General features: G+C 42.6%; 1 protein-coding gene across 1 annotated transcript; it reads left to right on the top strand.

Annotated features, from left to right (window-relative positions):
- Nucleotides 1–4321: 4321 nt before the first annotated feature.
- Nucleotides 4322–26892, top strand: PLCXD2 (phosphatidylinositol specific phospholipase C X domain containing 2). Its single transcript, XM_033052984.1, has 4 exons — nt 4322–4424; nt 17312–17772; nt 18955–19196; nt 21305–26892. The coding sequence occupies exons 1-4, from the start codon at nt 4343–4345 to the stop codon at nt 21459–21461; spliced, it is 942 nt and encodes a 313-aa protein (XP_032908875.1). The 5' UTR covers nt 4322–4342; the 3' UTR covers nt 21462–26892.
- Nucleotides 26893–27969: the final 1077 nt, after the last annotated feature.

Here is a 27969-nt window from a genome sequence, read left to right as displayed (position 1 = left end):
ATATTGATAGAACTGACACTGAGGCTATGAATGGTGGGCAGAAAAGGGAGAGGAAGTCACTATTACACAGGGTATATTGTATGATAGAAATCTAAGTATTTGCAATGGGCTTAGGAAGTGCAAAAACTGCTGTGATAGTAAGGGTGGCTTTCTGACTTGATGTGAAATGGAAAATGAACACCAGTACTTGTGGTGCACTTGAAAGAAGTGGTGTTTTAAATGCAGTGATGTCCGCAGAGCTTTGTGATTGAGTGTGTCTGATGGTTTGAAATGTTAAATAATTCCATTTCAGTCAGGGTAAAAATGGTAATGAACAGCTTGGAAGAGTCTGAGTATACTTACATGAAACGTTGAGCAATTAGCTTCTCTCTCTGCAAATGAATCCTGCAGTTTTCTTCTCATCAGCAGCAAAGTGACCTTTCAAATACACAGAAGACACAGAAGTCATTCTAATAACTTATTTGATCTCTTGCCTTCTGATAAATTGCATTGTAAGGATTTGGAATTTACATGGCACTGTAGACTCTGGGGTGAAAAGGAAGATTTTTAAAACATTAACAGAAAGCTTTCTAAGAGTGGAAATGTAGCCTGTTTAAGAATGGGACATGTTATCAGGTATTCGATGTGGTAAGAAGAAGGGGGCTCCCTATAGCACCTGATATTATCAGCTTTTTTCAGTTCCTTTGAGGCTCTTTTAAAAGTTCACTGTTCTGGATTTACATTCTGTATACGGCAACCCACGTGTTAAAATTGAAATAAACCGCATTTGTGTGTTTGGCATGGGCTAACAGTGAAAAACCATATGCCTCTTGGTGCTTAAATAGCATCAGCCTGATCTGCACAGCTAATCTTTTTACTATGCACTTGAAACAGGAGGGTTAGGAGGATGGGAATGGGATTTGAGCTGCTAGGTTGTCTGGGCTGCCTGTGACATTGGCTTGTGCTCTGCACCTAGGCAAAAGGGGATAGCTGAGCTCTCAGTAAATCCACATAAGGCATAAATGCGACTATATAATCTGTGGGGGAAAATTGATAGTAAAGCTTTAGTCAGGGTATCCTCATTGCTGAAGATGATACATATGGGAATGTTCCAGAAACATGGAAAAATACAACAACCTACTGACCTTGAAACAGAATTTTAAAATGTCAATAATGTGATGTTTTCCCTGTCTGCCTAGGCATTCATTTTTTCAGCCACTTAAATGCCAGCTTGAAGTGCAGCATTTGAATGGTCTCAAGCGACAAGACCCTACATAATTTGTGAGTCTAGTCTGTGGAAAATAAACTGTATTGTTAATGCAGTTTGTGCCCTCTGGCTATTTCAATTAATGATCATGATTGCAAGATTTGATACTGATTACAGAAGAAAATTACAAAGTTTTGTGTAGAGGGAAAGAGGTTGAGGTTTTGTGGAGGCAACAGGTAGTTTAATACTCGTCTTTCTTAGAAAAGGAAGGATTTTTTGGACCACAAGAAAGTTTACTGCTGGCAAGTGTCTATATCACATCTGATGCTCACAGCTGAAGTCTCACCCCACAATGCTGAATGGATGCATGTCCTCCTTCCCTTACCATTCTGGCTGTGAGCTGGTGCTCTCCCACGCAGTCTAAATATCCTTTGCAGGTTGGAGATCAAGACAGCACCTTAACCACAAGAGCCAGGGTGTGCTCACCCTGCACATCATAGCCCAGGGGTGCTGAAACTACCGTGCACAAGGGAGAAAGTCACTGTGCAGTATAAATACCCGGATGCTTTCACATTCTCCAGTACCATGAAAGAGTGATGGCAAATGCTCAGAGGTTTTAGGGAGGCTTTAGGGAGAGCAAGACTCTTCTTGCTTCAGCTGTAGGCCCCTCTTTTCTAGCTGATCTGATGGCAGAGGACTGCTAAAACCAGCTCTCATGGTAGATGTGATTAGATTCCTTCTCCATGTCAGAGCACACCCTACTATTCCTCTTCAGGCCCTGCTGCCTGTCATACACATCCCATCTTCATGTCCTTTGAGAGAAAGCTACACTTGGCACAGCCGTGGTTGCCAGCTGCATTCCAGGTGTTCACAAGTGCTCTTTTCCTGGATAGCCATAAGCTGCAAAGGTGGGAGCATGAGAGAAGGAATAACATACAGTAGAACAGATATTTAAAGGAGTTAAACTTGCAGGGGGAGGGACTGTTTGGAGCTCCTACATAACATAATATAACCACTCTCTTTGTTGAAGATACACATTTATTTAGAAGAGAAAGTGTTCATGGCTTTTTTTTGCCTCCTACATCGAGGCAAGTGTGGGAAGGGGGAGCAGGTGCAGGACAATGGAATGCATGCCAAACCTACCCTCCATGTTCTTCTTCCAGTGTGAGGGTCAGGAGTGCCTTGTGAAAATTTATAATACAAATTACACTGGATTTAAGGTTCTTCAGTATCAAAGATCTAAAAGCAAAATGTCTTTGTTGGCTTCCTTGAGAAGGAAAATGCTGAAGGAGATAGATTCTGGTTGTATTCTATGAAAATATATAGTTAATGTGTATTTACAAATACATTAAATTTGTGTGTACTTAAACATACACTTCAATCAGCAGTTTCACTGTACACCAATTAAGGCATTCTGTGAATAATGCACAAACTGTACTATACCAAATGAAAAATACCTGCTTAATTAAAAAATATTTCCTTGCAGACAAAAGAGAGGACTTCCAAAATATGTAACTTTGGTATTTTGTATTCAGCCTTTAGTAATTTGATAGTGAAAAATTATCTTTCAGAATTATATTTGTGGGTTTGTTTTTCTTTTTTTCCCCACTAACGTGATGGAGTAGGTCTCAGTGTTGTATCTGGTCATCTCTATATCCTGTGGGAGGAGAATGGAAATAGTACGTACATAATTTTAGGGAGCAGTTAAGAGAGCATTCAAAGACACGTAATAATGCAAAAGAGGAAAAGTCTACCTTAGAAGATCGATTTTGTGTGCCACAGCAAATCCAGAAATTATTTTGAGAAAATTCTTTCCTCAACAACCAAATGCAGTGAAAGGTCAAGCGTGAGACTGTTGGGGAAAGGGAATTGTGGAAGAGCAGGTGGTGGGGGATTGAGCCTGTGCTGTCTTGCTCCCTAAACCTTCTGCTGCCGTGTTGGCTCTTGCCAGGCAGAGTCTGTAAATCTCTCTGGATAATATACTTAACTCACCAGCCAGCATCAAACCAAGGTGCTGGCCCTCTGTGTCGGGGGAAGCTTCTGTGGTGCTGTGGTAGAGGTGAAATGAATGTCGGATTTGTCTTTACAAACAAACTATGGGTCTGCTGGGAGATAAAACTAGCACTGAGAGATAAAAGAAACAATGGGAAGGATTCCACTGATTGATGAATGGGAAAAGATATTTGCCTTTACAAACAAACTGCAGGTTTGCTGATAAATGAAACTGGATATTGAAAGATGAAAGAAACAATGGGGAAAACCCATGCATTCTATAAGAATTAAAATTTAAGAGGGAGGGTTACACATTAGAGGGGAATCTTAGGTATCGGGGTTCCGGGAAGTCTGTACCTCTCAAGTGCCTCAGCAAATGGGGAAAGAGAGAGGGAAATGCCAGGAAATTAGGATAAAAAGGGAGGCTGCGTCCTCCAAAAATTTGAGAGATCCCAGGGGAATGCCCCATGGCCTGTCCTTTTATTTGACTAGAGTAAAAAATTCCTCTGTCTCCTTTTTGGACATAAACCTCTGGTATTTGTGGCTTAATTTTCCTGACAGAGGGAATGGAGGAGTTTTAGGGGACTGGTGTCTCTGATGGAGGGAGCCGGGCCTGTTTGGTCTGGAGAAGCCCGAGGGGACTCCTCAGTGTCCGTCAGTGTCTGAGGGAAGGTGTCAGCAGGACGGAGCCAGGCTCTGCTCCGTGGTGCCCAGCAATGGGACAAGAGGCCACGGGCAAAAATGAATGCCCAGGAAGTTCCACCCGAACATGAAGAACAACTTTCCTGTGCAGTGACCGGGCACCAGAACAAATTACTCCACGGGGTGTGGAGTCTCCCCCGCGGCAGGCACACCAGCCCCTTCTGCACGCAATTCTGCGCCGTGTGCCGCAGGCTGACCCTGCTGCAGCAGAGACCCGCAGGGCCACCACATCCGCCCGTCCCGCTGGGATCCCACGGATCCCTCAACCCCACAGATCCCGTAATCCCACGGCTCCCCCAATCCCACGGCTTCCGCGATCCCGGCCCACAGCCCCGCCGCGAGGGGCGCGGGGCGGGGCGCGGGGAACTGGCCAATGGCGAGCCGCCGTGCCCCGTGACGTCACCCCGGTTACATAAGGGCGGCTCCATGAGGGAGCGGCGGCGCGGCCGCGCCGCGGGGGCCATGGCCGACGGCAACGCGGACTGGATGGGCTCGCTGCCCCCCGCGCTGCGCTCCCTGCCGCTCTCCAACCTCGCCATCCCGGGTAGGGCGGCGGCACGGGCCGGGGCTACGCGGAACGGGCTGCGGGGGGCCGGGGCTGCCCGGGCGGCGGTGGTGGTGGGGGAGTCGCCGCGGCGTCGCGTCCCCGGTCGCTAAGTGCTGGGGCTGAGAGGAGCCCCTGTCCCTCGCGGTGGAGAATGGAGGGCTTAATCTCCCGTAAATGCCGCTGTGGGGCTCTAACTATTGACCTGCTGCTTTCATTGGCTGTAGGAAAGGTAGCTGTGACCGCTGGCGGCCCTCCTGAGCGTCTGCAGGTGCTTTAGGCAAGGCTGGAGCCGGGTAGGGAGAAAGGCTGGGCTGCGTTGTCCCCGCAGCTGCGGGTTTATCCCGTGGGAGGTCTGCTGGGATGGGGCTCTGAGCAACCTGCTCTGCTCAAAAGTCTCTGCTCCGTCAGGGGCCTTGGAACTGCGGGATCTTCAGGCTCCCTCCCAACCCAGGCCATTATATGGTATGACTCTTATAGCTTGATTTACAGACTGATAAACTTAGGACGACAACAGACGACCTGAAATTTACTGAGGCTGATTTCCCATCTGTAAAGGGCAAAAAGTACTTTTCCTTACAAGTGTAAATAGGAAAGACTTTAGGGGTGGTTACTGTAGCTCCTGCTGATGCTGGAGTCGCTGTCCCTGGAGGTTTTTAGGGAAAGACTGGATGTAGCGCTCAGTGCCACGGTCCGGCTGGCGAGGTGGTGTAGGGCTTAGCTTGGACCCTGATTTCAGAGGTGTCTTTCAATCTAATTGATTCTGCTCCTTTATAGGAGACATTCAGAGATACTTCCCGAGTAACTTTTTGTCAGGGAGAACACAGCCGCTTCTCTACGTGCTCAAATGCCCCTGAAGCATGTAGAGCAAGGGCTGTGCACCTCCCATGCACTCACTGCTGTGTTACCTGAATCAGAGCAGTTAAAATGCCAGGTTTCAATCAAAAACGGTGCCTTTTCCTATCCTGACAGTAGAAAAACATTTTATGTGACCCTGTTCTATTGAACAGGAAAGTGAGACAGAAAGGAAATTCAATGTTAATATAAAATTCAAATACCAGGAGACTTTGAAACTTCTGGTAAAGAAGGGCTGCTCTATTTTAGTGAACTCCTAAATCAACTTCTTGTTGTTGTAGCCAGTTAAAGACTGTGAAACCATGCAGAATATTATGATTTAGCTTGCATTGGGTGCAATGTTCTTGTCACTTGCAAACAGTGTTGCAGCAGAGAAACCAAGTAAAAGAGTGGTTGTTTCAGTCATGCCATGATGCTTTTAAAATGGGCAATGTTGTTTTTTGGGTTTTTTTAAATGCTTGCAGTATGTGTTTACTTGTGATCAAGACTGGTGTATTTCTCCACCACTTTCTTGTAAATATATACCTCATTCAACTTGCAAGCAGGCAAAAGATATTTTGGGTAGATTTTTGTCAATTTTTGTATTACTATTATTTTATTCCAGTGATTATTTTGCTGTAGTGGGGCTTTGGTGTTGTGCTTGCCAGCAACCTTTTTGAGAGCCAGGGGATGTTCCTAGCAGTGTACAGTACAGGTTGCAGTTGAGGAATCTGCAGATGCTGAACAGCAATGGAGACCAGTGTTCCCTTCAAAAGAGAGATTAAAGGTCGAATTAGAAGTGATTTTGTCTGTGCTTAATGCCTGTGTGTGCCTGTGACAGGTGTGACCTGCTTTTGTCCATCTCGGGACATATTTGTTTTCTCCCCTGGAATGATGGATTCAATTGTTTTTGATCTGGGCAGTTTTTGTTTCCCCCCCACACTCCTTGTCATCCTTTGTATATAGGACAGAGGTGGAGCTCTTTAAAACTTCTTTTAACTTGAAACAAAATCAGCACTCAGAATCATGAAACTTGTTGCTTTATACTTTTTGCACTTTGAAGAATTGCAGCATTTAAAGGATTTTACTTTTTTTAAAAAGAAAATAACAAAATGACCGTATCATGGGGCTATTTAAAGTGAAAGAACTGAGAGTGTACACACGAAAGTGTGAGTGGCAAACTCTCTTGTATATTGCCTTGTATATGAAGATGTCTTCATGGAGTTCTCCTGCTTCATTTGTTGCAAACCTTGTGTTTTCAGAGCTGCTTATTTCCACTGGCTTTAGAAAAGGTAGCTGTGACTTCTGGGGGTCCTTTTAAAGCTACATTATTCTATGAATCCATGGGCTGGTAAATAATGGTGTGAAGTATCTTACTTGGTAGTAGAGAAAGTCATTCTTTCCTCAGGCCTTAGAACCAACTGGATTGAGGATGGGTGTTCATGAGGTGTATGGGGTGTTTACATGGTTATTTAACTCGACTCAAAATGAGGAGAGACTTAGAAAAAGTGAAGGCCCTTCTCCAAAGCTTGTGTGTGATCAGTTCTCATGTTTGGGCTTTTCTGCTGAGGAAAACTCTAGCCAGAATGCTAAACCAATATAGTCATATGCGAGGAAAAGAGATGAGGTCTCATAAGAGGAGGGATCTTTTGCAATGAAGAATTGCCAAATATCCATTAACTAAAATGTCATCAACTTTACAAGCATGCAATATACTCAACAAAAATAACTACCCCCAACAAGTGGTGACCTTATGTGAAAGTCTAGAGGGTTTTCTCTTAATTGTATTCCAGTAATCCTCTTTGGATGGGGATTTAAAAAAGAACCTTCAAACATTTTGATTGTGGACGTGACCCTTGGCAGGGTATTGTAATAGTGCTTTTTTAATCTCAAGCTGGTTTACGTTTAAGAATTTTATGACATCACAAGTGTGATACTCATTCCTTTCCTTGATCATCTTTTGATCTGCATATACTGCTTTTCTTATTTCACCATGTAGAAGGGGAACACAAAAACTTGGAATGCTCTCACTGATCAGCTTTCAAAGTAAATCAGCTATTTAAAGAATTAGCTGGAGAGCCTAGTTCTTCCTTGCTTGTACTTGCATTCTGATAGTTGATAGCACCATGGTATGTCTAGTTTGTACTGCTTCATTTGAACTGCTGCAGAAGTTTTTAGAAAGGCAAGTATCTTGATTACCTTGGTGCTAAAGTCTGAAGTCTCTACATCTGAAGGTGTGGCACCATTTTCCTGTTTCATCAGACTTTTACATGAGTACTTGTATTAGAACAGGTGAAACACTTTTTCTGTCTCAGTCTCCACTGTGGGCAGTCATGATAAGCTCATGCCTTTTGGTTTGAGACAGCAAGGCAGTCTAGCAGATGTTCAATGCCAGCTGTCAGTGTTTGTTTGTTGAGTGTTTCATTAGTCCAGCCTCCAAGGTGCTGGGTGAATGTCACGAGGAGAAGAGCAGGCAGTTCTGTTTTCCTTTGGGTCTTGGTAATAATACATTTACTTAACCCTGTCTGGACTGTTCCAGCTTTAAATATGTAAGAGCCATGATGTAACAGGTGTACTTGGAGTTTTGGATCAATCTGTATCCCTTGACTGGTTCCCAGTGCTGGTCAGAATAGCTAGCTGTGAGTTTTTCCATACTGCTAATTTTCTTTCTTTGTCTTCCAGAGAAAACATATGATGGCTTAGGTAGGGATCCGGTGCTGCTTGCAGGAGCACCCAGAAGAGTTATGGGTGCCCTTTTTGTAAATAAAGTAAGATAACCAAAAGTCTCTTTTGTCCCCTGCCTTTATTTCTCTCCCCCTCCAAATCCAAATGAGTGTTTCCCAAGCTAACCTGGTGGGAAGATTTTTGCTATGATGGTGGGTTTAGAGGGATTTTTTTATTTTGAGAATTGGCTCTTGTCGGAACAGCTGCTCACAGAGTTGGGCAAGCCCCAGGGTGGCAGCTGGATTGTGTGGGTGTTCCAAGGGAACACAAAGGTGAACCTGATGTGTCATGGCCATGCAGATGGACAGGAAAGAACAACAGGTGGAATGGCTGTATGTAGAATAAATGGGTGATTGTTTCCTTGCACATGGTTTGGCTGAAACAAAGGCTATTAGTAAAAACTAAGCTTAGTTGGGAAGCGATTAATTTGAATTAAGCTGTTTGATAGGAGTCACTGAAGAAGAGAGCTAAAAGATGAGAAATTTGGGAAAAGTAAAGTGTTTTACTTTAGCACTTTGAAGTGTAATACTAAAAAAATACCCCTTACACTCATGGTTTTCTCCTAGAGTGTAAGATTTTTTTTTTTTTAATTTTGAATTAAAGATGTTTGTTTTGTCAGTCAAACTTGGTCTGTCTAAGGCTGATTTGAAATAGTAAGGAAGCTTTTTGCCACCAGAAGTCAGTTGTTCAGCCACTGGTACCCCTAGAGCCAAATGTCACCCTGAGCAGAGTGCTCTGCTGCTGTTGGAGCAGAGGAGGTGGGCAGGCTGCCTTTCCAGGGAGAGGTGGGACAACTGTCCACCTGTGGCTTCTGGTGGTGTACAGGGCCTCTTGTGTCATCTTGTAGTGATTCCAGCTGCTGTGCTCCTGCTTCCTCAGAAAGCATGTGGAAGACTGGCCAGAATATCATTTCTAAGTCACGAAGAGCATTTGGAATGTGAAGCCATTCCTGTCAGCATCAGGTTGGACAACTGCTGAGGAGTTTCCTTTGGGATGCTGGGTTGTAAGTAGTCAGAGCTGACAGAGAAAAATAGGATTTACAGTTCCAGAAGCACTTTTTTTTGAACAGAGAAAATCATACTGACCTGAATATGGCTAGAACAAGACTCAGAACAGTTGGTAGTGTCTTCAACTTGACTGTTCATTGATCCCCAAAGAGAAATGTGTCCTTGCTCTTCTAAAATAAATGTTTGCTGTAAATCTTTGCTGCTCCAAATTATAGTATAGTCCAGCTGCCTAATTCTCCCCTATGACACACACACACTCTTGACTTTCTAGCCAACTTTTAATATAATAACTTTCCATAGCTTGCTCATGGTAGTGTCACTATGACTAGCCCAAAACTTGCCACAGTACAGTGTACCACTGATTCTGCCCTTCTCTGAGAGGTTCATCCAAGAGCCTCTGTAAGAAGCCTCCTGATTTTGATTCAAGTGATCAAAGTTATTTGAAATCTTCATCCCTGGAAAACAAAACTTTGCAAATACAGTTGGTAGGCAGTCTTAACAAGGAGCAGCCCTGCTTGCCAAGCCCATGGTTCAGCTTAAAGTGGGGACAGAAGGCATGGAGAGGTGTTTCCTGTGTTGATAACCTGCTGTGAGTGACTGAGTTGGTGCAGTAGGGTGGCTGTCCTCATGTGCCAGGTTCACAAGGAGGTGGTGGGGCCCTGAGCATCTTCTGTACAGGATGCCATCTTCCCATCCACCAACTGGCCAGCTCTGCTGTCCTGACAGTGCAACTGTTCCCCAAAAGCCCCAGGAGCTGCTTGACTTGGAGTTGGCCAAGCAGGACCAAAATGGTTCTGAAAAGAAGCAGCAGAGCTGGCCCCTAGGCTCTGACTGGACTGGGTGTTTTTTCTTTGTCTGCATGACCCTGAGGTGAGCTGCTGAGCTTGCTAATGCTGTGATTTTCTTGTTTATTTGTTCTTGGACTGGTGTGGGCTGTGAACGTGCATGCTGGTAGGAGTGGTAGTGACCTTGAGGCTGCATCCTCCTCCCAAATAGTATTCCTTTGGAGTTCTAATTAAAAGGATCATTGATTCAACTGAACTGGACATCTGTTAGGTTGAAGTTCAAAGGGAAGAAATAAGATTTATGTTTTGATTCACCAAGCTTTATTTTCCTTCTCAATTTAGTTTGCATCTACCAATGAATCAAGTGGTAACCACTGGAAGAAAGTATCTGCATAATTATAGTGATGTTGAGTATGATTTGTAAATGCAGAACTTTCTGAAAAGACAAGTTATTTACCTTGGTAGGCTAGAGAGGCTGTTAAACTATCTGGGCTGTTACACTGCTGAGAACATTCAATGGAAGTTGTTCCACTATTTCTAAGTAACCAAGTTCCTTTTGTGTGTCCCTCTGTGAGGAACTGGTCAGGCAGACACTGGGTCTGTGCAGGAGTTCCCCTGAAAAACCGGTCTTGGGGTTTCTCTTTTTAAAGAGCTTCTGTCATCTGTTTAGCTGAAACCAAATTACTCCTGAAATGCGACAAAATTTTCTTCAGACAGTGTACATAGGTCCTAATTTTTTTTTGATCTTGAAAAATTTTCTTCCTGTTACTTATTAAAATCTGTCCTCTAGAGAGGGACTTAAGTGTGTCTGGTAAATGAGTGTGGTAAAGTGTCTTCAATTTGACTGCTCACAGATCTCCAAGGAGAGATGTAAATAGTAAATGAGTGCAGAATATGCTGTAGTTCTACTTCAAATGGAGAAAATTACTTGTAATGTTGGCATGAATGGTTGTTGCTCTCCTTCCATGGTGTGAAAGCTTGTTTGCCTGCTTTTCCAGCAAAGTTGCTAAAAGTGGGAAAAGTACCATGTCATAAAGATTTCTCTAGAACCTTCTCAGAAGACAATGAACCCTTGGTCCTCAGTTCTGAGTGGTCACAAAAGAGGAGTTTAGAACTCTAAGCTGAAGGGCTTTTTCCTTTCTGAGCATGTGGACCCAGTCAGGCTTTGAAATGGTAGAGACATGCTGTGCCTTTCTTGCATTCCCATTGCAGGTAGCTGAGATTGTTGATAAATGGGAAATCATTGCTAAATTACCTTAAACTTCCATGGCAAACTTCATTGGCAACTCCAGCCAGTGCCCAAAAGGATTTCTTCTGTCTGGAAAGAAAAGCAAGCTATTCTGTGACATTGTCTGACATTTTTAGGGTGTCTATAAGCTCTTGCATCCCATTGCACTGCCTGAAAGGGGCAGTGGGGGAAATCAGGGTACTTCTTGGATAGAGAGAGGGAGTTTTCCTAAGAGGATTTGGTCTGTACTAGGATTTGTCTTAATGGAACTGCATTAAGAATGTTTAAAGGATTCTTGTAGGTTTCTTACAATATACTCATCTCTCTAGTTTTAGATGATTGATAATCAATAGGATGTTTCTTATTTCTGCCTCATCTCCTTTTGCTGGACAAGTTAGTATAAACTATTTGATTTGCTTTTCATTAGTGATGAACTTTTAAGATGTTAATCTTCTCATAAGAAAATCTGGATTGTTAATGACCTGAATCCTGAGGACTTCTAGACTTTGAGAGGCACTTTTGCTTATTCTGTTTTGCCTTTAGTTTTGGCACACACAGGACATCTGGTTTAAAAGAATGTTAGTGGGATAGCCTTGACTTGCTAGCACTTACATCCTGTGTTTTTGGAACTTGGTTACTGTTCTCCTGCCCATCTTGGCTGTGTAATGCCTGCTGTGCTGTGTCATGTGCAGTGGTTTGTAATGTGTGGGGAATGTACTTTGTCTAGTGAGCAAAGCTTGTGCTAAGAAGTTTAGCATCACTGCAGCTGGGGTGATTCTTTGGTTGTAAGTGACCCTGTAATGCTTTTAAGGGGCAAGTATGTTTGGGTTTTTTTACCTTCTTAGCTTCATGTTAAACATTTGTTTCTTGCAATTTTTGTCCTGTTAGCGTTCTATTCACGTAGAGATCAGTCCAGCTTATTCAGATCTATATAAGATTACTGACAGCACACTCATCTGCCCTTGTACTTCCATGTATTGCTTCTTGGTTGGCCAGATTTGCAGAAAGTGTCTTGAGCTGCTGCTTCTGACTAGTCCACAGCCTTGGAACCAGGAAGGCTTGCAGTGTGCTAGGAGACATCCTTGTATCCAAAAAAACCCGAGAGTTTCTTGTTTTTGAGTGATTGGCAGTGCACAGGTAATGTTCTGTGTTGGAAGATCTGTGTTTTGCATGCTGTATAGTCATACGTTTAATGTTCCATGAAGGTAAATTCACAAGGGATTGGTGACAGGATGCTAATCCCTGTCCTCTGCTGCAACTGTATTTGCAGGAAGTACTATGTGAAAACAAAAGATAATACCAAATGATACAGAATCATAGAATATGCTGAGTTGGAAGGGACCCACAGGATCATCAAGTCCAACTGCTGGCCCTGCACAGGACACTCCCCAAGAGTCACACCCTGTGCCCGAGAGCATTGTCCAAACACTCCTTGAGCTTGGACAGGCATGGTGCTGTGACCACTTCCCTCTTCCAGTGTTCAGCCACCACATGGATGAAGAACCTTTTCCCAAGATCCAGTGTAAGCCTCAGCTTTGTGCTGTTTCCTTGAGTCCTGTCACTGGTCATGAGAATGAAGAGCTATAGCTGGTATTTGTTGACACTGGAGGCTTGATAACATTGTTGATGGTTGTCATTTGTTTTAGCTCCACCATGGGTTACTTTGACTATCTGTGAATAAGTAGCATTGCAAATAAACGCACTGGGAAGTTGGATTTCACTGCAGATGTGATGATTAAAGGCTGCTGTCTAACAATTAGCACAAGGGCTTCAACAAAATGTCAGACTGAACCGTGAAAGTGTCTTTTTAACATATAAATTAAATTGAAAAGTGAACTGTTTAACATACAGTTAACTCAAGGAATTAGTATAAGCAGAAAAATGATGTTTAAAGATACAAATGAAACTTAGTCCACAGTTGGAATTGCTGGGATAAAATTATGGATAGACCTCCTAATTTTAAGTCTGGCATCTGAAAGATACCTATGTAATACTATTCTAACTATAACACAGCTTTTGATAATTAAATATCTGGGTATTTGATGGCATGTCTTTCCTTGAAGCTGCCAGTCTTTGTCAGAAAAGAAATGAAACTGAAATAAAACTGCCAGCTGATTAGCAGACCCCTAATTTTTGTCTTTGAATATGCATGCAGTCTCTTTCATGATTAAATGTAATGCTTGCTGCTTCCTGCTGCACATCTTCACCCACTTGGAAGCAATTGGCAAGCCATCATCTCTTCCTTGTATTTCCTGTGCTTGACTTGGTTTTGGGAAGGGCTGAGCACCAGCCTGATGCCATGTCACTAGAGCAGCTCAGTAAGGTTTGCAGTCTGAACACTAATCCAGTCTTGTCTGCACTAAGTCTGTGTCCTGCACATGCCAGAAGCATGCTTTTGAGGCAGCTCAGGCTGGAGTTCTAAACTCTCATTAGCTAAAGGACAATGAAGACAGTTCCTTGGCTTTTCTCTGCCTTTTGACTCCTCAGTGGGAGGTGGAGGTTGTAAATACCTGGTTTTGTTAGTTGCTTTGTCCACAATCAGCGGGTTTAAGGAATAGCTTTACTGAATAAGGTGTTACTTAAGTTGTTAATTATCGTGTGAAATGTCTTCTTCAATAATTCCTGAGGCTGGTTTTTTTTTCCCAAGAAAAGTACTCATCATAATTTGAGGCAATGTACATTATTTGTGTGGTGGGGAACAACAGATGGTGAGGGATTTTTTTTACACATGGAAAAGACTTTGCAGTGTATGTTGCTATGAGAATTTTGTGGTTCTTGGTCTGTTGAGGAGCTGCCAGGCTTGCTGCTGTCACTGGGCAGTGTCCAAGTACCTTCACACATCCTTGTGTTAGACATGAACTGAGAATCTGCTTAGCAGCTCTTACACTGGGCTGGTCTACTGCATTCTTGCAGTGTAACCTCTGCTCTTTGCCTTTGAGGTTTTACAGATTGAGGTTGATTTGGGTTATGCTTTTTCAAAGAGAAATCATGCTGTATCACATGTATCAGCAACCAGCCTGGCTCCTGCCATAGCAACAGAATGGCAAGACTTTTTATGAGTTTAGGGATAGAGCAAAGGAGAGCAGGGATTATTTTGACATCGTGAGGCAATCAGCTTAGCGTGTACTTAACATTGCAGCTAAGCTATATTAAAAGGTAGTGCCTGAGCTGGTAGTAATATCACAGTGATCTGAAATTAAAGAAGGGCCTGATGGATGATGTGGGTCTTGACCTTGCTGTTACCCCACAGCCCCACAAGTATATCCACAAGTGGGGATATCCACAAGTGCTGTTGCTGCAGGGTTTCGGGTTGGATTTTTCTCCTCTTACCAGAGTCAAAACATTGTGGGTCCAAGTTTGGCCTAGATATTGGTGACTGGCCTTTTGAAATGACCACGGAAGACCTGATTGAACTTCTGCTGTCTTTCCAGTCTCAGTATTGATCATAGAATGATTGACAATTGGTGATGCTCCCCTGCCCTCCTAAGGAGGCGACGTGCTACCAACACTGAAAAGGAGAATGTTTTGCAAATGCTCCAACTCATGTTCTGTCTAGGTACACATGTTGACTTCAGTGGAGGAGGGGGAAGCTCCATTTCTTAGGCTTTTAGCAGAGCCACGGGGCAGGAGTTAATAGGATCTGCTCTAACTATAGAAGAATGTCACACACAGTTCAGTTTGCTGTTAAGGAGTGTAGTTCTTAAACCATGTGTTGAATAAGCTGCAATGTGCTGACTTGTTGGATGGATTTTTTTATATTGCTTCCTAGTGCTAGGCTAGAAATAGAATTTGGTTTGTGATAGTGCAGGGAGAAAATTTGTTCTGTGTCCTTAAAAGCACCTTGTAAGTGACAAACTGCAAAGGAAAGACTTTTGTAGCTGTAAAGTAAATTATCAGAATTAGGAAAACAAGTTGTTTTTTGGTCCAGATTTACTTAGACAACTCTGAGGTGACAGCAATATGTTAGTGGCTAGATAAAATTCCCATTCCTTTGTAAGGCAGATTTATCAGTCTGAGGGAGCATAATGATGTGAGTGACTCCTATAGGTCTCAAGGCTGCTGCACTGTCTTAGTTAAAATGAAAATATAAAAGTCATTATTCTGTGATGCTACACCGTCTTCTATAGTAACCTAAACAGAAGAAAAAATAAAAATTGATTGAATTAAGAACTAGGAAAAAACTGAACAAAAAACACAACCAAAAGAAAATTTTTTTTGTGCAGAGCTATTAATTCCAAGGTAGAAGGCAAGCCCCTTGTGATTAAAGTCTAGTTTCCAAATATTGTAGAAGCTTGACTCATTCTGCTGTACAGGGAGGGAGATGAAAATCAAATATCTGTAAACTGCAGTTTGAAGCATCATATGGCTTCTGAAATATTTTCACTAGATGTTTGCTCCTGGGTTTTGTTTGGGGTTGCATGTTTGGAGATGGGGGCAGGGGAAAATCTGGGTGTTGCTCTACAAGTGACAGACGCTGATGTAGTTTGCTGGGACAGGTACTAAAAAGCTGCTTGAACTGGCATCTTTGGCACTTCCATTTCTGTCTGGAAAGCCATAACAGAGACCTGCTTATACAAATACTGTGAAGAATTCATGGAGAATTGTTAAAAATTAGTTTTAGTGTTGATTTGTAAAGGTTGAAAACTAACCTTCACGATACCTGTTCACTGGTTTTGAACTAGTTGAAACAGAGGGCATTTAAGGTTATTGAGAAGTGATGTTTAGTTTATGCACAGTCTGTTCTTTCATCTGGATTTAAAATGCCGACAAGATAATCCAATTGAGATCATAATCTTGTTTGTAGCCCTGATCTTGCATCACAGGAAATGCATCAGTGTTCAAGTGAGCACTAATACACAAATAAAAGGTTTGGATAAAGGAGGCTGTGAATGCCTCAGATGTTATCTCAAGATTGAATATGACAAATTGGAATTTTAAAGAGTTACAGACTAAGGTAGAGAAGGAAAGTTGAGAAAATCTAGTCCTAGAAGCAGGCACAAGCATGCAGGATGTAAAACACAGGTGCCAGCAGCATGGTGCAGGGTCACTGTACCCTGGGGCAGCTGGAAAATGAGCTGCTTGGGTGAAAATGCTTTCTCTGCACTTCAAGTGGGTCCACAGATAGCAGATGGCGTTTGGCTTCTTGGGCAAACTCTTCTCCTGCCCTGAAGACAAAGGGTAGCAGGGGCTGTTAGAGCTCCTGATAGTGGTTTTGATGGCTGGAGCTTCATAAGGAAGGTGAACCTGGAGCAGCTGCAGCTTCTTGGCTAGATTGCTGGTGCCTCATGGAAACTATTGGAAATCTCTGGTAAATCTCAATCTGTGGTGGATCAGCTTCTGCCAGTGTTTGCTTTGTGCTGTTCTGGTACAAACCAAGATACCCTGCCTTTTCACTCTCTTCTGTTACTGGCTTGGCTAAGATAGAGATGTTTCATTGACTCTGAAATTTTTATTTTGGAGTTTAGTTTCTTAGTTTTTTTCCCATTTACTACTGAGTTTTCAATTGGAGCTTTTTTTTAATAAGCAAAACTTTATATTGGAGATGCAGTTTCTCTGCCAAGGTACAGATTGTGTTACAGGAGCTTTTTTGGATGAGACTGGTGATTTTAATTGTTGGTTGTATTTTTTTGATGAATTTTCTGTTCACCATGCCTTTGGTCACTCAAAAGCATGCCAGATAAGACATATTCATGAACTTGTTTAACATGAGTTTGATATCTATTCACACTGTAACTGGTCATGTGTGCAACTGTTCTACCTCTAAGTCCAGTCAGTCATTGCCCACTGTTCAAACTACTAATGATTAATCTGCCGTCTCAGGGCTAAAGTGAGATGTGCAGCTGCACATCCCTCAGTCTATTACATGAATAAAGATACCTGGTCCAAGATATTTGGTGTATAAAGTTGGGGTTAGATTTACCAGGTAAAAATAAAGTCTCATCCTAGATCAATCATGTACCATGCTCTGGGGAAGCTTTAGGGGTTGATTTGTAGTTTGTAAAGGAAGGAATGAAGGAAGGTTAGAAGAAAGTTTCCCTTTGCCACAAATGTTTGTTTTGTGGTGTTCAGAAAGCACTGAAACTGGGAGCTCGTGGAAGAAAGCAGTTCAAACTGAGAACCTTATGCTTCTCTTGTATGCTGTCTGACAAAAGTAAGGTGTAAAGGATAGTCTGAAAGACTCACATGTGAGCGTAACACCTCTGCACCCCTGTCACACATGTAGGACTTTGTTCAGTTTTCAGGGCACATGGGTATATGTCTTGGGAGAGTCACTTTTCCTAAAATTAATTTTTCTTGGCTTTTTTCCAGGATCACATGATTCTTTCAGCTACTGGGTTGATGAGAAATCTCCTGTGGGACCAGACCAAGCAACAGCCGTCAAACGTTTGGCCAGAATTTCCTTGGTGAGAAAGATCATGAAGAAATGGTCAGTGACTCAAAATTTGACTTTCAAAGAGCAGTTGGAAGGTGGGATCCGCTACTTTGATCTTCGTGTGTCTTCCAAACCTGGGGAAATAGGAAAAGAGACTTACTTCATACATGGCTTGTTTGGCATCAAAGTATGGGATGGGCTGCAGGAGATGAATAGTTTTCTTGAGCAGCACCCTAAGGAAGTAATCTTCTTGGATTTTAATCATTTCTATGCCATGGATGACAGCCATCACCACTTCTTGATCAACAGGATTCGCTCAGCATTTGAATCCAAACTTTGTTGTGTTGAATGTGTAGAATATGTGACGTTACTGTACATGTGGGAGAAGAAACACCAGGTAGGGAAAGGATGTTTAATGTTTTTCAAACCTAAAATGTTAAGATTTTAAACAAGATTTTAGACAAGCTCCCACTCACAGGTATTGGACCAAGGATGCTGCTGATGGTCAAGTTAAAGCCTCCCAGGGCCTCCTCTATGTAGTGTGCATGTTCTCCATTTCTATGCAGCTGTGTATCCCCTCATCCAGAGTGTGGCCAGTCTGTCCTGCTCCCAAACAGGTTTGTTAAATACTTAAACTATAGTATCCTTGGAGCCTTGTGCTCCTCACAAAGGGTTTTCCCTTCTGAAAGGGCACACAGTGCAGCCTTGTGTTGGTGAGGATTTGCTTAACTGTTGTATTTCTGGCCAATGCAAAGCATATTACCTTTAGCATGGCTAAGGTATGGACTGAATTTCTGATCTCCTCTGCAGCTATCCAGATCTGCAGAGGTGAGGTTAATGCCTCTTTTCGGTGGTAACTACTCCTATAGATTCACAAAAACTGAGAGCAGAAAAGGGTTTTAGCAGCATGTGATTCTTAAATTGGAAAGGAGGCTTTGAGGACTTTTTCTGAACTGGTGCTATCAGTGCTAGGGTTCAAGATGAATCTGGTGTAAATGTGGGTGTTAGTAAAAACTGTTGCCTCTGTGCTGTACAGAATCACCTTACAAGGTAAAAAATATTAACTTTGGATTTGATGGTTTTGCTGACAGCAGGACTGGCTTTGGTTTCTCTTGCAGCAAGTGTGAGCACGATGCCAGTATGTCAGTCATGTGCCAATCAGCCCAGCAGACTTCACCCTCTTCTAGGAGGTATTCAAAGATGGCAAGACTGCCAAAATCCTTAACTTCGAGTTCAGATACAGTATTTTCTGTCAGTAGAAGTTGCAATGCTTTTAAGCCGAGCTCTTTAAATGACAGAGGCAACTTTGTAATTTTAAACTGATGACCCATAAAGCCTGAAGCAATCCTGTCCTCAAAGCTGAACAAAATGATCTCCATCTCCTTTGGCAGTAATGCAACAAATGTACTGACACTCGTGACTCAAGAGCAGCTTCTTTTTGCTTGGTCCTCTTCACTGCTACAGCAGAACAGCAGTACTGTATGAACATAAACCAATGCAGCAGCCTGTTCAAATAAAAATACAGTAATTGTGATTTTTTTTTTAATTTTGGGTTGTTTCTCTTTTTTTGTTCTGTTAGGTTCTCATATTTTACCACCACCCTTTGTATCAGGAATATCCCTTCCTGTGGCCAGGTAATAAAATGCCAGCACCATGGGCTAATACAACTAATGTGCACAAGCTGCTGCAGTTCCTGGAGACCACACTTGGGGAACGAAGTCGTTATGGGACTTTCCATGTATCTCAAGCAATTCTCACACCTCGAGTGAAAACAATCGTGAGGCATCTAATCCGTGGTCTGAAGAACACACTTGTCCATAGGTAAGGGCTTGTCTTGATTTTCTCAGTTCTTCACTTAACATGTCAACATGTCTCATGTTGAAAGAGGCACTGAGCAAGCAAGAAACTAGGAAATGTTTGCTTAGGCTTGCTGAAAGCATGTGGTTTTGCTCAGTGCTGTTGTTCATGAGAGATTTGTAATCATTAAAAATAAATGATTAGTGCAAATAACTAAGTAACAGTGTATAAATGTGTTTCCTGGTAATTGGAACTTTTTCTGAATGTGATATGATTTTGTAAAATGTTGGATGGGTGTGTGGCTTCAAAGCAATAATTCATTTCAAACTGGCTGAAGTTGAATTTAGGGAGGTGAAAAAAGCTTGTGCCACAGGAACATTGCTTATCTCTGGACTTAGGTTTTGTATTTGTCCATATAAATGTCTCAGTAATCTCAGTAATGGCCAGAGATGCATGACCTAGGGCAGTACTTTTCCATGTATTATTGAGCGGAACTGTAAAAGTCCTCTTGGGTATTAGAAATGCTTTCCTGTGGGAGTGGTGAGGCCGTGGTACAGGATGCCAAGAGAAGTTGTGGATGCCCCATTCCCTGGAAGTGTTCAAGGCCACGTTGGGTCGTGACCAACCCGGACTTGTGGAAGGAGTCCCTGCTAACAGCAGGCGCTGTTGGAATGCCATGCGGTATTTAAGGTCCTTTCCCACGCAGGCCGTTCAGTCATTCTGTGAATAAGAAATACTGGCTCAGGTATAAATCCCGGGATTTTCAGTCCGGTTCATGTTAGTCCGGCACAGCCCGGTTCGGCACCAGGGGGCGCTGCGGGCCCGCGAGATCCGGGATTCTGGACCAGCGCTGCTGAAGGATCCTGGAGTTGGGTGGAGTGGGCGAGCAGCTACTTCTCCCGGCACAGCTCTGTGCTCTCAGCCACTGCTAGCGGAAAGCTGCTTCAGTCCATGGCTTTCCCCTCATCCTTACCCTTGTTTGCAGCTAAACCGAAAGCTGCAAATGGGTGCTGCTGTTTGCATGGTTCCTTGTGTGTATTTGCACAAGCTAGCTGATCTGCAAATCTGTCTTTGCAGTTTTATGTAGATGCCTGCCTTCTTGTATGGAAATTTTGCCCTAAATTTGATTTAAGTGTTCTCAAGCTCTTGCTCAAGGAGACTTGCAACAAGTCACACTTAGCTGGTTGAAGTCTGGTGTGTCCCCTGGCAGTAATTATGCCTTCACTCGCTGTTCTTGATGAGCTTTTTTTGTCCTGGTGCAGCAGGCATGGAGTGGTTCTAAGTTTTTTGGGTTTGCTTTTTTTCTTCGTCCTGATAGCTAATTTGCTAGCCTACAATCTTCTCAAATAACGTATAGATGTTGCAGCACTAATCTAAATAATCTGACATACTTAGCCATTTGTGTCTGATGAAAATCGTGGTGTTTCATGTTAAAGTGCAAGAAAGCTGGTGCAGACTTCTGACTTGCACTGTCCCCAAGAAATTACTTGAAGTTTCTCTGTGGTAGAATTTCTAACTCAATTTAACTCAATTCCTGACACACCTCTCCTTTATGCAGTTACTGTGATGTGTACCAGGATATTCAACCCCTATGGAGCTGATAGCTTCATGCTAGGTTTGGTTTCCCTGACCCCATTGCTCTAAAAGTGGGCCTGGAGCCTGGAGGGAGTTTGGAGAAATGCAGTGCACTGCCTCCACAACTCCTGCCCTGAGGCAGAGAAGGGCAAGGGAGCATCGTGGGCCAGGTATAGCCTTGCTGTGTGTTACACTGGTCTGCTGTCAAAATGAGTGTTTGACTTGAACGTGTGCTGGGGGAAAACAAACCACAGTGGAGAAAATTGTAATGCAGCGTTAAATCCTGAAGCACAGACTGCCCAGTGAATATGGAGGGGTTTTGTATGCCTGCCAGTTTGGATTGATGACTGACCAATGTGTCTGTTTGATAGCTAATGACCATGTGCTGTGTTAAGCACTCATCTCATCAGCCAGTTGCATTCAGGGTGACAGCCAGGCCCTGATCACAAATATGAGATAATATATTTTGTAAACAACATGTGTTGTGTTTGAAATGAGTAGAGTATGTAAAGTGTCTGTTTTCAAGTGTTTAATTTTCTTTATTTCAATTTCCTTAGGAACCTGCCGATGATTTTGAACTGGGTGAAAGCACAGAAGCCTGGTGTTATGGGTGTTAACATAATTACATCAGACTTTGTGGAGCTGGTTGACTTTGCTGCTACAGTTATTGCACTGAACAACCTCCTTTTGGAAGACGATGAATCTGCAACTTAAATCCTGATTGCTGCATCCCACTTGTGCTCCTTAGTGGACATCTTTGAACTATGCTAAATGTTTTACTTGTCAAGTGAAACCTTTTGTAATCTCTCTTTATGAAAAAAGTTTCCTGGAGGGAACGTGGTTAAACATCTGTATAGCCAGGTCCCTTCTCCTGGAGTTGTGTGGACCTGAGTGAGCTGAGTGCTGTGTGAGTGCTCCTGGTCTGTCTGTGTGTGCTCTGTTTGGCTGAGCTGTGCACACATCTACTGCTGACAGGGGCTGGCCTCTGGAGCAGATGTACCCCTTTGTGGTGCACATTTCCCTGGTGACCGTGCTGCCAGCGCCTGTGTGTGCATCCTGCCCCCATTCCCATGGCCAGGGCTCACTCCAGGGATGGCTGCTGGTCCCATGCCAGTGTGACCAGGCTGGCTGGGGTGGCACTGCTCTGGGACCGCCTGTGGCATAGCTGGGCTCAGCTGGAGGCTGCTGCTCTGTTCATTATGCTGTTTTAGACACTACCTCTGAATTACTTGAAGAGACAATACTGCTGTTGTTCAGGGGAAGCTGTTAACACTGTGTTAAATACCTGAACTGTCCTGTGGGCCTGAGAGGTAAAGACTTGGCACGATCTTTCTTCTCGACCTCTTTGTTTTACTTTGTTACTTCAATACATTAATTGCAACCGTGTTTAAGTGTATTTCTTTTGGCATTAATTTGGAGACTATTTCAGTCTTCAAATTTTGAGGATTATAACTTAAGTCTGAATTCCTCTTTCCTGTGATATATGGGAAACATTAATTTTGCTGAATTCCTGGACATTTAGGAAGCTACAGCATAACCTTTCTCTTTTACCTGTTGGTCACTTGGGTTTTTTTAATCCTTCAGATTTTCTTTGGGGAAAGTCTCTCACCCAGGCAGCCCTTCTCTGGAGGGAGGTGAGCCAAGTGGGGGCTTGCTTGACACTTAGAACTGGAGCTGACAGGGACTGCTCAAAGCCCAGATGTTGGATCACGGATTTGTGATGGGACAGTGAATGCTGCAGTCAGACCTGAAAACTCTGCTTGTAGACAGAGAGCCACACCTATTAAGGGAGAAATTTCTCCAGCCTTCACCTGCTTGTGACAGAGTAAGCAATAATCCCACAAACACAGGCAGGTGTTACTGTTTTTTAGTCACACTAATTTTTGTACTGGTTCACAATGAAATGTGATCATATATGTTTGAGCCAGTGCAATCATATGTTGGTACTTATCAGCACTTAATTTGCTAGCTGATAGTATCCTATGATCTGATTTATCTCAATTGTTAATTTTTTTAAAAAAAGCACAAAAGGGACTGATTAGCAGATGCTTCCCTGCTCAATCATCTTCCTGAAGCAACTATTGGTGCACCAGTTATTCACTGATTATGAATTTTTATTTATCTGTAAGCTTATTTATTATAGAATGATTGTGTTTATATGTATTTAATGCAAAGGAAAAACTCATCTCCAGATTTATTATTTATTTTGTTGTTTTGTCCTGTATCTGCAATCATGGTCTGACAGCTGTGAAAAATCCCAGCCTTCTTTGTTTGCTTGTCACAACTCAGGAGAAGTGTAAAGGTTTGCAAACCTTCCATGTGAACCTTGGCCGAGTTCAGAGCAGACTGTAATCTGATTTATCTGTTGTTTGCATGGCTTTCATTGGAGTTCCTTGAATTTTTTAACTGAATTGTTTCTTGAAAGGAGTTGGGGGTGGGGGAAGTGCCTGCCACTCACTGTCTTTCTCCTTTCCACTTGTCTCAGTGATGGGGACAAGTCATAAAAATCAGAGTTTAGGAACTATGTTCCAATTTCTAGTTTAATACTTCCTTTTAAAACCACAGGAGAAGGTATTTATTGGATTTGGTATTTTTTTTCTTGTTGATGAAACTGTCATAACCTGTTTTGAATAGTTCTGTTCAGTCTGCAAGTTTATTTAAAATACCTGGGTTTTTCTTAACTGTATTTTATGTTTACTTTACTACTACTTTACTCATGGCCCCAACTGAAACTCCACATGGATTTGGTTTCAGTGGTTTTCTCCTGCAAATTGTCTTGGTGCTCAGAGCTCAGCTGGGTGTTAACACCATGGTTATGGGTTTGATCCCAGTATGGGCCACTCATTTAAGAGCTGGATTCATGACCCTTATGGGTCCCTTCCAAACCAGAATATTCTGTGATTCTGTAACTGGCTCAAGTGCCAGTGAGGCAGAAATAACACCTTTGCAAGGTTCCCTGCAGAACCAGAAGGCAAAGAAAGGTGAAATATTGTTTGTATTTGACTCTTAATGTATTTTGTACTGTATATATGTATATTTGCCTCAAAGGATATTTATTTGGCTTAGCCAATATTTGTATTGTCTGTGCACAGTAATGACTGTTTTAGTCCTTCTGCTGTATTTATTTGAATAGAGGTGGTATGGGCTCAGGGCTTTGATTAGACATTTTAAGTGCAAACTCAGAAGTTTCTCTAACATATTTGCTGTCTCTTTAAACATGTTGGGTGTTAAGAGTGTTTGCAGAAGGAAGAGAAATGGAAAATAGATTTGGTATTAATGGTTAAGTGTGTGTGCGGGAAAACATTTCTGTAAGTTTGGTCTGTCAGAAGAGACTTGTGTGTCATTTCAGAGCAATGCTTGGTGGTGTGCTTCCAGTGTGAGAAACCTGACATTCTTAAATGGTGAGCTGGGCAGTTGGGAGGTAACACTTGTCTGTGACATGACATCTCCCTTGGCTACTCTGGGCAGCATTCGTGCTGGAGTTCAGAATTGGTCCTAAGGTTGTCTGAAAGAATCCTAAGCAATATGAACTACCTTTCATCTCTTTTGTTACACAGAGAAAAACTATCCATATAATGGGCTTATCTTGCTTACTCATCACCAAAACATATCCAGACTTCCTCATGCTTTGCAAAATGGAGCTCAGCTAGGCTTGGACTTTGGGCTCTGGACTCTGTTTTTCTAGCATTACAAAATTAAAAGGTGAGCTGGGCAGGAAGGGAGGATCAAGGAAGTGGGTCAGTAGTTTGCATCCAGTGCCCACATGGAAGGTGTGGCAGTGCTTAGCCCAGTTCTGGGCAGCACACTGGAGCAGGTCTGGCAGGTGAGTGACAGTGCTGCAGCTCACACTGGGGAAATTGGCCAAGTCTGGCCCCTGAGAGCAGCAAATAGCAGCCTGCAAGGTCAGGATGTGTGAGCTTGAGGACAATAAAGATGGGTATGAGCACAGGAGAAGGCAAGGGGTTCTTACTGTTGAAGATGCACATCTGGTGAATACAGAGGTTTTAGTCTTGCTTGTATATCCCCAAAGCAGTTGAGTTCACTTTTAAACAGACTGGGAAGAAAACCTGCCTAGAAGAATTGTTCTGACCACTTGACCATTATTTGGTGGGTGCTGGGAGAGGAGAAGCCAGAAAACAAGCAGCTGCTTGAGGCAAAGTACTTAAACTGTGTGTTCTTGAATAATTGCACATATGGTTTGTTATTACAGATTCAGGTTAGTTATACACTGTTCTGTGACTCTTTCTCTTCCTGATGTGCAGTCCTTGAATGCCAAGTGCAGTGGTGGCATTCCTCTCCTCACACTGATTGCTGCTGTGTGCATATCTGAGGCACAGTGGACCACTGTGTATCCCTGATGGGAAGCAGATGTTTGTTATGAGCATCTACAAGCCTCTTACTGTGTCCTGTAGGTGAAAACAAAAAGGAGTTAGTGCTAGATTATGCAGACTGACAATCTGTTGGCTTTTACTTGGGGGCTATTGTCATAATATATTGAACTGCACAGGGAAATGGTGGAGTCACCATGTCTGGAAGTGTTCAAAAATGTGTGGCTATGGCATTTAAAGATAATATAGTATGGTAATGAAAACAGCAGGGATGGACTTGATAGTTCTTGTCCAACCTTAACAATTCTGATTCAGAGTAGAAATGCTGACTGCAAGAAGGCCCCTTTTCTTTTAAGCAGCCACTGTGGAGGAAAGAATAATAGGGGAATGGTCTTTGCTCCTAACACTCCTGGGTTTTGCTGTTGTTGGTATTGACTTAACTGAATGTTGGAGCTTAAAAAGCACCTGAACTCAAAAAACACTTTTGAGCAGGGATTCTGGCTCAAACAGGAGTTGGGCTTCTGCCAAGATGCTCATCTACTCTCATCTGGCTAAGCCTTTGGAAATACTTTCTTTGCATATTTGTCTCAGGTGTCAGAGCTCCTTGATGTGTCATTTAGAAGACCAGGGTTTAGGATTTAAATAGATAGAAGACATGGATATTTGGATTTAGAATTGGGTTGCCTATGGAAGTCTGAGTGTGTGTGAATTGAGATTTACTTGAATATGCAGTATTGAATATGACATCCATATGCTGTTTTCACAAGACTTTCATCTTTACTTGAACACATAGTTGCCAATCCCTAAAAAGCAAATTTTTTGATCAGAGGACCACTGTTTGAGACAAAACTTGAGGCACATTTTCAGTGTTTTATAAAGCACAGAAATTGTCTGTGGGAAACAGAACTGACTCAAAAAACTTACTTGAAGTATAGATCAGGTCTAAATGCATTCCTTTTGGCAATGAAAAATAAGTTTGTTTTTTTTTCTTCTTTGACAAATTCTTATTCCAGCTTTGTTTTTTAGCTCAACAGATGGGTAGAAGAGCCAGAGCATATGGTGAAGAGCAAATAAATTTTATGCTAAGGACATAAATGTAGGACTAACTGCAGTAAGAGTATGGTGATTTACTTAATGACACCTTTAATGGTAATCCTGTCAGCTCTTTGGTTTAGTTTGTTAAATCAGTCTCTCTTTTGCATTAGAAATAATCAGTCCCACTAATTCAATACATCTGTTCTGTTGAAGTGTTTATTTCTATATGCATATTTATTTCTCTACAAGTCTCACCAAGTAAACTGTTAATTGTAGGGGCTGCGATAGGAATGCCAACTTTAGAACTGTGTGCTGAATCTGCTTATATTTTATATCCCTGAATATTTGTGTTGTGTGTTGTCCATTTAAACAGTCTTCTCTTAACCTTTGTTAGACCTGTCATACCATCTACATGGAACTGCAGAGTATTCTTGTTTTTTGAATATGTGTTGATATGCACACCCTATATAAAAATAATTTAGATGGTTCTTTGATTTTTCTCAATGTCAAGTGTATTTTCCAGATGGATATTTTTTTACTTATTTATACTGTGGAAGGGTGCAGAGGGGACCAGGTGAAGAGGAATTACCGATTCTCAGTATTTATTTTGTGCAGTTTGTCTTCTCTTGGCAGTTTGTGCTTTACCCACCTGTCTGATTCAGTTTTGTGAAAGCAGGATGCCTCATCTGAACTGCAGATAAATTTGGGGTTTACATCTGTTTCTTCTGCTTTATATCATTGGGGTTTTTAATCCTGAAAATAAAAAGTACAACTTGAGCTAATCATCTTTGCCGTGTGTCTGTACTGCTGACTGTTTTGACACGTGATGATCATGTTGTGAGTCAACTAACACCAGCTGAGCTCTCTTAATGCAGAATTGGTGGCATTGAAGTTGGTTTGGGATTTTTTTGAGGTGCTACATCTTGCTGCTCTTGTGTCCTCTGAGTAGCAGCCCCCAGACAACGTCCTCATTTTTAGGATGTGCTGAGAACTCAGTGCAAGTAGTAGTGAAAGTGATAGAAATCAGTGTGTGCTTGCACTTGTATGTGCACACAGCTAACATCTTTGCCTGACTGCACTGGGACAAAAACTTGCTACTGCATGGATCCAGTTCTTCCTGGAAGGCAAGTACAACTTCCGTGCAACCTCTACTGCTGTAATACAAGTGGTGAAGTTCCATTGTAATACTTGATCAGGAAACAAAGCACTGATAATGATTCCTGGAGCCTGGGCTAATGTCGGATGCTTCAGCCAGTGAGATCAGACACACCCTTTTGGATTGCTTTCAGCGTGTCTGTGTTGAAGATGTGAGAGTACCGGAGCTGGGGAGAGGGAGAGAATGGGTGGCCCTAATTCCCTCATGCTTGCAGACAGGGTGACTGAGGGGGAGCTGTCTGTAGATACTTATTTTTAAAATCCCAAAGTTAGAGCTGGGAATTCTGAACTTTAGTCACTGTTGTGTCAGACCTCGAAGTAGGTGTTTGCAAACCAGGCTTCATTAGCAGTGACTCACACAAAGCTAACCATTGGTCTCAGTAATGTCTGCAATGTGCTGTAGGCAGGGAGTGTGCCACTGGTTTGTTCAGAATATACCTATGCAGGACGAATCTAAAGTGAGTGGCATAAGCTGCCAGTGTGTGAAAAGTTGATGGGTAAATAGCTTGGAGTGGCACTGTGGCTTCCACCCTTCACCCCCCACACTGTTACCCCAGGCCAGGAAAATAGTGTACCTTAGAGGGGACTTCAGGTGCACGAGTGAGCATGATTTCATCATATTGCTTCCCCAGGGGAATTAATGGATTTTTTTTTTTTTTTCAGTCTCTATGCCTTCAGAAGTGCTAGGATAAGGTCACACATGT

Source organism: Catharus ustulatus, chromosome 2 (assembly GCF_009819885.2).
Source record: "Catharus ustulatus isolate bCatUst1 chromosome 2, bCatUst1.pri.v2, whole genome shotgun sequence".
NCBI classification, from domain to species: domain Eukaryota; kingdom Metazoa; phylum Chordata; class Aves; order Passeriformes; family Turdidae; genus Catharus; species Catharus ustulatus.
This window is presented reverse-complemented; position numbering and strand designations above follow the sequence as displayed.